Here is a 10723-nt window from a genome sequence, read left to right as displayed (position 1 = left end):
GTGTGTGTGTGTGTGTGTGTGTGTGTGTGTGTGTGTGTGTTTCTGTTTCTGCCACTCTACAGGATGGTCCATTGCAGAAAAGTGCAGAGTCTTCCTCAGGGTATGTCTGATTTTTATTAATTGATTTGTGTTTCCAGGAGATTCTGAAAGTCAAAAGATTCTGAAAGYCTTGATTTGCCTCAGAGCAAAAATAAGTATCAATGTTTACTTTTCCATAAGGTGCTTTTAGTTAAAGAAAAGTGTAATTAAGGGATTTTGACATTTTTCTTCGTTTTAATATTTATAGAAGCCCTTAACCAAGGATAAAGGTCATTCTCCTGAATTGAAAAGACTTCCAATTTTTTGAATTAATATTATAGACATTTTACATTGTCAGCTTTAAAAACAATCTTTTATTCAAATATATTTACAACCCGTTCTTCTCAGATCGCTTCCAGCTAATGATGATGACTCCCTGCAGCTTTCAACAAATGGAAAATTAGAAAAATCAAAGGCTCAGAAAAGAACTTCCATACTGAGACCTGAGAAGATTTCACATCCATTTCAACTGAGCATGCTCCAGGTAAAGAAAGTGAACTACTATCTTACTCAGCAATAGGTTGTATATTTACATCAAGCAAAGACATATTGTGTTTATAAAGACCAGTTGAATGAATAAGTTTTGTCCTTGACTCATTCATAGGTTTCCAGCAAAGGGGACAATATGGTAGAATGCCAGTTAGAAACCCACAGCAATAAGATGGTGACATTCAAGTTTGATATTGAAGAAGACGCTGCTGAAGATATTGCAGATTACATGGTACACATCTCATGTGTTGTAAATGTCTGCACTTGTACATAAATGCCAGTACATAATTTTTAACTGTCTTTTGATTTCACTTTTCAGGTGGAAGAGGACTTTGTTCTCGATACAGAAAAAGAGAAATTTGTTGAGGAGCTTAGAGCAATAGTAAAAAAAGCCCATGAAATTCTTCAGACTCATGCCCAGGTATATTGATATACAGCTGTCAATTTGCCATTCTGTATTTTGTTTGACTTCGAATATTAAAATTGTTCTTTTTTTTAATCCATCAGACTGGATCAGGTGATCAGTTAATTGTGAGCACTCCCACGAGCTCAGGTAAGTTTTTAATTGAACAAATATCTTTTTTCACAAAATGAAAAAAAAGAGATGTGCATTTTTCTAAGGTGTAGTGTACATCAATAACGTGTCTTTGTGGTTTTTTAGTAGACTCGGTGCCCCAGTCTTCTCCAGTGGGACGCTGGCGCTTCTTTATTAACCAGACCATACGTCACAGAGACTCCCTGTCCAGCCAGGGGACAGTCACACCCCCACCCACTGCAGAAGCAAGGATTCCACAATCTCCTCAACGGGATAAAGGTGAGCCCTGTAAGGAATGCTGCGACTCATTAATTTGACCAATTACAAAACACTAAGTTTATTTTTCCTTCACAGTTACAGAAGATAATGGATCCCAAAGTCTTGAGTCATTTTCTGCATTGGTTTCTTCCCCCCACACAACTCTTTCTTCTGCCTCATCTCCAGTCTCTACTCCCTCAGCCCCTGCTTCCACAGCTCTCCCAGTGTCTGCAGCCACTGGTTCTGAAACCATCTCTGGACTGTCCTCTGTCCCACTCATTGGCTTAAGCGGTCTTGAATTGCCAGTGTCCAGCTTTGCTTCTCCAGACCAGATTCCCTGTTTTCTTCCAACTGATTCAGTACCCTCTGTTGCAGACGCCCCCACATTGTCCACTGCTCCTGCGGTGTCTCCCTCACCTGCCCCCACACTTCCTGGTAACCTCACCACTCCTGTCACCAGTGCTTGCTCCACTGCAGCAGTCGCTCACTTTTCAGATTCTTTTCAGTCGCCTCCTTTGCTCGGAGTAATGACTTCTGCTTTGGAGCAGCAACAGACATTCACCCAAGTGGCCATTCCAGTCACTTCACAGTCACAGCAGACTCCAACAACTCAACTACAAGCAACACATTTTGAAAAAGAGATAAAGCAGACAGCACCCCAACATCAAGGTGAACAAGAACAAATGTTACTGCAGCACGAACAACCACCGCTACAGTTTCTGCAGCAGTTACAGCAACATCAACTAATGGAAAAACAAATGCCACTTCACCAACAATTGACTGAAGTGCAAATGCTGCCCATCYCCGGTAATACAGAGACATTACACCAGTCTGTGCCAGTACATCAATTTCTGCCACAGTTACCTGGGCAGCAGACACAGCCACAGCAACCATTGCCGTTTGGCCCACAGTTGCCGCAGCAGACTCAGTTTCAGCAGTCATCACAACAGGTTGTTGCACCTCTAGTTGATTTAGCGACTCAGCAGCAGGAGCAACTGCAACAACTAAATCTACMGCAAACAATACACTTACAACAACAGCAGCTGATGCAGCTCCAGCAACAGCAGCATCAGCTGCTAATGAGTGCTGCAGCTCAAAACCAGTTGTTGTCCTCATCTGTTAGCCAACAATTAGTTCATCAGCAGGCACAATTGAATGTCACCTCGATGCCACAACAGCAGATTCCACATCAAAACCAAGTTCCTGCTGAGCTGGTACAGTATATGCAGTCACCGAAAGTGTTGCAACACCCTGAACAACAACACGAGATGGCTAAAGCCATAGACACACAGCAGAAACAGCAGTTTTCTATGCAGAAGCAGTCATCTTTGCAGATGTCTGAGTCAGAGGTGTCTGCAGGTGAGACAAGTGTCACGGAAGACACCGGCAGCTTTTCGGCCACTTTTCATCCTTCATCTGACTCCTCTCTGCCACCTCTCCATCTTGCTTCTGCTGAAGCCCACTTACCCAACCTTTCCCTCACAATGACCCCATCCCCTGCTCAGCCATCCTCTGTGGCTGAGTCGGACAGCGAGGGCCCCCCCAAAATGGGATTTGTGGACAACCGTATAAAGACTTTAGATGAAAAGTTGAGGAACTTGTTGTATCAGGAGTACAGCAGCGGAGCCACACACACTGGAGCTTCCTCCGCACCTGTGTCAGCCACTTCCACATCAGCTGGGGGTGACGAATCATCTGAACCACAGTCACTCCAACACTCATCTTTTCACCCACCTGCTTCCTCCTCCGACACCTCCCCCCATTCCTCGTCTTCTACCACCCCCACCACCACGCCCCGTTCCTCTTCCACCTCTCCTGACCCAGAGAGGGGTGAAGTAGGGAAAGAAGCGTCGACAGACTTACCGAACCTTGTGCAGCTGAGCCCAGTGGAGCAGCAACCTGGTCCATCTCTCCCCTCCACTTCTGCTTCATCCACTCAGCGTTCTTCTCTCTTCCCACCCAGTCACGATAGCTGTGCTGGCCCCCAGTGCCCAAATGTATCAGGAGAACCTACTGTATTTGTGAGTAAAACCAAGGATGAGATTGTTTCGTGTGTTTTTCACTGCTCTAAACTGGCTTTATTTTACTGTTGAGCGTCTGTAAATGTAACTCCAGTTGATTCTCTTTAACTGTTTCTGATTAGTCGTGGTGTTTAAATGTTGACGTATCTCTCTACTTTTATGTCTTACATCCATTCAGACACTCCTAATTGTTCTAACTGTCCTAGGCTGAACCCTCACACTCTGACACCTGCACCACTGGAGAGGCATCATGGGCCCCCAATCAGCACCTGATCCCCCTTCATCAAGGACAGCAGCAGCACAATGCAGGAGGTGGATATTTTGGCCTAAACCTGACATGTCCTAGTATCAGAAATCCGGTTAGCAAGAAATCCTGGACTCGAAAATTCAAAAACTGGGCATGCAAACTGCGCCACTCCGCCAGCTTGTTCAAGAAACCCAGAGTCCCACAAGGTAGTGTCCTTAAGAGAGAGAGAGAATGGGGTATCGGGGCATGAATCCTAATTTTAATACTAATTTAAACCAAGTAAAAAAAATGTCTTAACCCTTCAGAGTTAAGCTTTAATGCTAATGGATGTCAATGTTTAAAACTATATAATCATATTAATTATAATATTTTACTAAATGGATTGTCAGTGTTGATGTCACTGCATACATTACTGTTTGTATTTTTGTTTTGTTTATATTTTAAAATTTTTTTTTTACAAAATTTCATTTTATTGACATAATTTTTGTTCTTTTTTTGCACGAGTTACTCAGAGGCCAGAACAGTAAAGAGTAGAGAAGGGTGGGAAATTGACTCATTGTAGGATGAGGTTTGCATCAGAAATCTGATGCTTTCCAAGTGCAGACGAGCTCTGGAGTAAAGCCCAGCTGTGATTTGTGCCCAGGATGTACTCCTTCATACGACACCCCTGTTCACTGCTCCATATCCCCAGGCACTACCAGCAGCACCACCTCACCTTCACGTCATTTCTCATATAAGATAGATGTTAAGAATGCATGTGTTCTTTCTGCTTGTACAGTGTAGCCTAATGAAACTTCAGTTTATGATATAGTGGATAGAACAATAATAKATATTTTACTTAGGCTTTAGTTAATAAATGTACATATATTTAAACTCTGGTAAAAATCTGAATATTTTAGTACAACCATAGATTTTCATAACTGGTTGTAAATAAACCTAATTCTGTTATTTTTAAATATTAAGATTTATGCTTTTCACATATATTTATTTGTATATATAGTGCATAGTTAACATTTGAAAAAGAATGAATCCAGTTTATTTACATTTTAGTGTCCCAATTTAAAAAACAGAATTGAATGTCTTGTATAAACTACCCAGAGCCCATAAGTTGTAGCCAGGCTTATAGAAAAGCTGACTTTGTCTAAGCCTTATTCAATGTCTAAGCTTTATTCAGTTTCAGTATACCACCCGTCTTGCATGTATTCATTTTATATGTGTTGCATGTGTTAGCATTAGCTTAGAACCACCGCTACAAGAGCACATGCAAGGTCACCTGTGTCATGTTCTCCACGACTAACAATGGACCATTATCTGTAAGTAATGCCTGTAACAGACTGCACGTCCTTTCATTTGTGTTTTTTAAAACCTCTACACTTGAATAACGCTGTGTTTTTCCATGTGCACACCTTACTAATGTTTAATCCTTAATACCAAACATTACTACAGATCTGGGCCCAGGTCTCTTAACGTATTRTTGGACTTGTTTTGTCTGTTTTATGATTGGGTCAGTGGTGAGTCAATGAGAATGAGTGTATTTTTAAGTAAAGTATACATGCTCATTTAAATTGCAGATGCAGAAGTATAAAGGAGGGTCTGAAGGACTGCCGCTGTGCACAAATTTTTCTAACACAGAGCTGTGCAGTCCTGTTACGTTTTTGTGTCTTGCAATTGCAATAAAACTCAGACGACCATTCGAACAGAGTACTTTTATTCCTGAATTATGTGTTTCTGACCTTGYTAAAGAAATATTTTTTAAAATAGTAACAACTACATTTTATTTAAAAAGTAACCTTTTACTCCTCCTCCTCACAAGACCATTAGATGTTACATGTTAAATCTTCTTTTTTCAGTTTGTTGTTTAATTTAGAGAATGATGACACATGCAAAACATACAGTGTGCAAGCAACAGTGAGGTGAATATGTTCTAGTGGGGGATTTTTAAAGTTGTGTTTTTGYGTCTGCGTCTGTCTATCTCTATATTGTGCATTTCTTTTTTGTTGTTGATTTTGTCTTTGTCGCCATTCATGTGCTTTTAGTAAATGTGTCTTATTGCCTTTGTGGTTTTTACCTTCCCTCTTTGGTTTTCATCCCCATCTCTATCAGGTGGACAGTCGATCAGTCAGCCGCTTGAAGATGATAAAAAGGAGACCTCGCTGAGTTTATCTCAGTCACACAAAGGGAGATTTCAGGTGAGAGWAAATATACTGATTTCATCAGGACTATTTATTTTAAATTCAGTCGTGCACYAAATGTTTCCAACATCTCTACTGTTAGGTGGCACCAGTGACCCAGACCTCTCCCCCAAAAGATGCACCATCAAGCCACGGTAGCACTCACAGGAAAGTGGGACGCTTCTCTGTAACCAAGACAGAGACGAAGAAGGAGGAAAGGCAGACTGACAGTTCACCTGTGTCTCCTGACCTGGAAAGAGGGAGAAGGAGATCTCAGGTGAAGGAAWGGGATAAAGAAGAAAGTAGGAGGACGCCGTCTGCGACCCACCTGCCTCGAGGACATGGACACAGCCACTCACCGCTGGGCAGCAGTGATGATGATGATGATGATCAGAGTGAGTTGGAGGATGAAGAGCTGAAAAAGGAACTACACAGACTCAGAGAAAAGTAAGTTCCCCGAGGGCGAACAATTACAAAATGTCTATCTTCATTGGTGTTTCTGGTTTACAGCRTGTTACAAATCAATCTGTCTGTAGGCACATCAGAGAGGTGGTTTCCCTTCAGGCCAAACAGAACCGAGAGCTTCAGGAACTTTACAGACAGCTTCGTTCTCTGAAAGACCAAAGACAGAGTCTGCCGGCCTCTTTGTGCCGAACCCCTCCTCTCCATGCAGCACCTGCTGTCCTCTCTCCTCGCAGGCCAAGGCCAGCCAAAACTAAGCTTCGGCCCAGACCTCACTCTCACATGGACAACAATGGAGTTACACGCTCTGGTTAGGCTGTAATCGATCCCCCTCCCCCACATTTTCATGTTCACAAAGCTTGGTCTCTGTGTAACATTGTGTTTAATTCTTCCTTTAGGGATTCAGCAAAGTAGTTTTTCAGGTGGTGAACAGGGTCGACTGTCAGCATTCTGCAACCYAGAGCTTCGTACTTCAGTGCCTACTAAAAAAGGTAGTTTTCTCATATAAGTGCCTTAAGATGACGCATATTTATTGGTTTAAAGGCGTTTTATGGATCAGTTCTTTTTTCTATAGATCACAGTCCCTCGAGGAAAAGCACATTCACAGACGAACTGCACAAGCTTGTTGATAATTGGGCGAAGGAGATGGTGGGCCCTGCTCCGACCAAGCCTTCTCTGAATCAAATCAAGCAGATTCAGCAGGTGCAGGGAGGCTGGAGCCAGTCCACGGAGGTAAAYGCTTTGCAGAAATTGACTACTCTACTTTACAAACTAGACATTGCYCCGGAGTACATATAAGTCGCATCAGTCAAAAAAATTGAAAACATAATTAAGTTGCACCTGACTATAAGTCACACTGGACTATAAGAAATTTATTCTGGAGTAACACAATAACACAGAACATGTCTTGGATGCCGACTAAACTTAATTAACATACCAGGCAAGTTACCGCTAAATTCACTAGTCTCGTTCCACATCACGTGATTGGCTTTCTTCATTGCAGTAAGAGTTCCTCACAAGTTTCTCATTTACTCCAAACGTTTTTTTTTCTGCAGTTTGCTATTTTGGGCAGCAAATTTCTTAAACAGGTACAGAACCAACATACAGTTTACCATAGTTGTCACAAGCGCAGAGTGTCCTCTCAGGGCTGCAGACGGTAATGTTTGAGCTAAKATTTAATGCATCAGTCAAAAAATGAGTCATGAAAAGGAAAAGAAACACAAGTTGTACATGACTAAATGTCAATGGACCAGCCAAACTAGAAAAAGGTGCAATTTTTAGTCTGAAAAATGCTGTAATTGCATGTTGAATATATTCTTGATTTTGTTGTTGTTCTTTTAAGCATTAAGTAAACCTTTAAGTTGATTCTTGTAACAAAAGTTTAGGAAAGAAAAAGTGAAAAAACAATCTAAATATATCTGATGTGTGACATTTGTTTGAAGAACCAAAGTATGGCTTTCCTTACGCATTTATTAATGTGATTACAGAGCGCGCCACCAGGTTGGTTTCCAGCAGCGCAGCTGAACCCCCAGGCACCTCCGGCCCCTGCAGGTTTGACAGTGGCAGCCTCCTCTCATTACACAGGGGGAGGGAACCTGACAACCCTCCCCTCCCCAGGACCCCCGCCTCCACAAACTCACATGGCCCAAGTGCCACAGATGCAGCAAAGTCTACACCTCCATCAGTCTGCCCCCCTCCAGCAGAAGCCCTATCAACAGTCYCCTTTGTGCCAGCAGCTGTCACACCCTCGGATGCAGACGCCCTTACATTCACAGACACAGCCCGCCATTCTGCTGCCCCAGTCAGCAACACAAAGCCAACTGCTGCTGCCTTCCCAAATGCCCTCATCGCCCGTGTCCACAGCTGTGTCTCTGCTGCAGGGCAGTGGCTCCSCTGGACCCACTGATAGCACTGCAGCTGTTGGAGCTGTGTTTTGCTCCCCGTCTTCTCCCTCAACTACCTGTTCCTCATCTTGCTCAACGGCTGCTCTACCTTCCAGTGCCAAAATTCACCCAGCACCCCCCACTTCTGCTCTTCCCCTGGGACAGAAATGAAGCCTGGTGAAATGTGAGGTCAAAATGAAGATGGACGTGCTGAGTGAGTGTTAGTTGTGGTAGTCGTGTGTGTTTGGGGAAATCGTGACTGGATTGAAGTTAAGGGTCCTGGCTTGCTTCGGAAGGAGATGGGGAAATGATTGTGAAAGACTAAAAATCCATTYAAGGATGTACAGACAGCAAAGTGGCTGGAGTTATGGATGTCTGGRTGTTGGGATGTATAAAGTCATTAATGTATGAGTGCGTATGACTGTGCGTTTGTGGAATATCTGATAACATATCACTTRGGTCCTTGGATGCAAACGGCCACTTCTGTTTCTGTTTGCAAACCAACTCTGCTGGACCCTGAAGTCTCCCGAAGCAGAGACAGGAAGGACCAAATCAAGCAGGTTCAGCAAGTGCAGTGAGGCTTGAGAATGGAAAACAGATTTCACTGTGCTAGGATTTTGYGTTTAAATTGCCAATGCTAACAGTGAAAGGACTATCAAATTTAAAAGTGCAATTAGTGATGGTCGTTTAAATTGACCAGCATGTATTGTATTGATTTGTCTAAAGGAAAAAAAAAGCTTCAAACATTTTTGCAGGGGCACATAATGATTATTAGACGTATAGAGGAATTTTTAAATCTTTTAAAACTTGAGACTTGCAGCACAACATAACACAGTGGCCAATAAAAAAAAAAGAATTAAACAGCACGTTACACGGTTGAGCATGATAAACTTATCTGGCTGCCCTTATTTCCAGAGTACAATGAAAGCCTTCTGCAGTGTTTCCAAATAGTACAGCATGTCTTTTGTACTGTTTTTTTTTTTTTTTTTTTTTTTTTGTGTTTGTTGGAGAAAACTGTCCAAATTAACATAAATTCATTACGTGAAGATCAACAAAAGGCAGCGTCTGTAGTTGGGTTGAACACTGTCAGCCCAAGACTGCATGACCTTATAACCAATCTGACTTTTCGGAGCGCAAACTGCATCTACCTGCTGTGAGTTCATCAGTCTTGTTGGGTATTCCCAGCCTAAAGATATAATCATTTCTGGGTAAATTTGCTTTCACGTTTGACATCTTTTGTTTTCAGTTTGAAACGCTGCATATCAAATTATCCTGCTGAAGTGGGAGATAAAAAAAAGGAAAAGAAAAAGAACTGCCATGTTATTTTTGGWCAGGGAAACCAAACTGCATAGGGTATTTCCATGTTGCCTTTATAATTCTTGCTTTGTTGTGGGTGTGTGGTTGTATGTTTTATGTAAGCTTTGAGTCTCACGGTATGTTTCATTAAGATTTGCATCCTTTTTCTTTTACTCAAAGCAGCCTCTCAGATGTCACTGTACTCAAGTAAAAATGTTTACTCTGCCTGTGTTCCAGGCTTTGCTTCCTTGTGTAACAAAAAAACAAAACAAAACCTGAGACGTTTGACCATAAAGGTTGTAAGTTTRATGTTTAGCACTGTTGTGAAGTTCTCCCATGTCAGCTGTAAGCTTTGTTTGGCATTTCTTGTTTATATTGGGAACTATTTAGTCWTTAACATCAGGCTTTTAGTGTGACTGCATCATTCAAAAGCTAAAATGTGGGCCATAGGTGTGTGTTCTGTGCACGTTACTAAAAATTTCATTTATGTCTAACCTTTATTTACACACAAAGATATGCATGATAATATATCTGCAGCTGATGTATTATCATCCAACGTGTTAGCTTTATTTTAAACTTAGCCATGCACATTTGACAGGTGATGGTTAGGCATTAATACATTTTCAGTGTAACAAGTGGCCTGTAGTCAAAGCAGCCTGTATGTTTTAATGGTTATAGAAAGAGTGTGTGGCTCATAACGCAGGAGATTGCACAGAATAAGAAAACAAAACTGYTAAACACGATGAGTCAAAGAGAAATTGAACACAACTGGTTTGGGACGGTTAGTTCATACTAAAAGGTGTGGTTGAGAAACTGCATAATGATTTTTAAAGTTTCCTTTTCATTTGTTGCTTTTCAACGCTTCCTACATTTTCAGAGACGTAGTTCATTAACAGTGAAGGTGAGATACTGTGTTGTCATGTCTGATACTAACGTGTTTAACAAGCTGTAGCTTGATGATCATATTTATGAAGCTGGCTTTGTCCTTTTTGAGTGTTACCAAAATGTGATTTAAAAGATAAAGATTATTTTTGTATTTTGGAATGGGGTTGTACAAATTGTAAAATTTTATTCTCATCACTATGAACCAGAGGTTATTTAAAAAAAGAGAAAACACCAATTTTCATCCTTGTTTACATGGGATTCYCTGTCCTTATGTATATATAGTACCTCAAGAGGTAAGGGCCTATTCTTATTGTATTTAGAAAAACAGTCATTTGTGTTATTTTATTTCAATTTTGAATGATGTCAATCTGGAGAATATATATATATATATATATATA

At 41.4% G+C, this 10723-nt stretch overlaps 1 protein-coding gene across 5 annotated transcripts in view; it reads left to right on the top strand.

Annotated features, from left to right (window-relative positions):
• wnk3 (WNK lysine deficient protein kinase 3) overlaps positions 1 to 10484 on the top strand; it is a 35712-nt gene extending 25228 nt beyond the window's left edge. For 2 of the 5 annotated variants that reach the window (XM_014019240.1, XM_014019223.1), the window contains exons 12-25: positions 63 to 100; positions 427 to 562; positions 683 to 799; positions 887 to 988; positions 1075 to 1120; positions 1229 to 1381; positions 1457 to 3381; positions 3588 to 3834; positions 5732 to 5817; positions 5903 to 6246; positions 6336 to 6571; positions 6660 to 6752; positions 6836 to 6993; positions 7749 to 10484. In XM_014019240.1, the coding sequence (XP_013874694.1) occupies positions 63 to 100; positions 427 to 562; positions 683 to 799; positions 887 to 988; positions 1075 to 1120; positions 1229 to 1381; positions 1457 to 3381; positions 3588 to 3834; positions 5732 to 5817; positions 5903 to 6246; positions 6336 to 6571; positions 6660 to 6752; positions 6836 to 6993; positions 7749 to 8315 (4248 nt within the window). In that variant the 3' untranslated portion in view covers positions 8316 to 10484. The remainder of the gene's footprint in view (positions 1 to 62; positions 101 to 426; positions 563 to 682; positions 800 to 886; positions 989 to 1074; positions 1121 to 1228; positions 1382 to 1456; positions 3382 to 3587; positions 3835 to 5731; positions 5818 to 5902; positions 6247 to 6335; positions 6572 to 6659; positions 6753 to 6835; positions 6994 to 7748) is intronic. The other 3 variants (XM_014019230.1, XM_014019250.1, XM_014019252.1) reach the window with 3 other exon arrangements.
• The last annotated feature ends 239 nt before the right edge of the window (positions 10485 to 10723 follow it).

Source organism: Austrofundulus limnaeus, unplaced genomic scaffold, assembly GCF_001266775.1.
Source record: "Austrofundulus limnaeus strain Quisiro unplaced genomic scaffold, Austrofundulus_limnaeus-1.0 Scaffold3, whole genome shotgun sequence".
Classification (NCBI taxonomy): Eukaryota; Metazoa; Chordata; class Actinopteri; order Cyprinodontiformes; family Rivulidae; genus Austrofundulus; species Austrofundulus limnaeus.
Note: the sequence above shows the minus strand (reverse complement) of the source record. Positions and strands in the feature narration are given on the sequence as shown.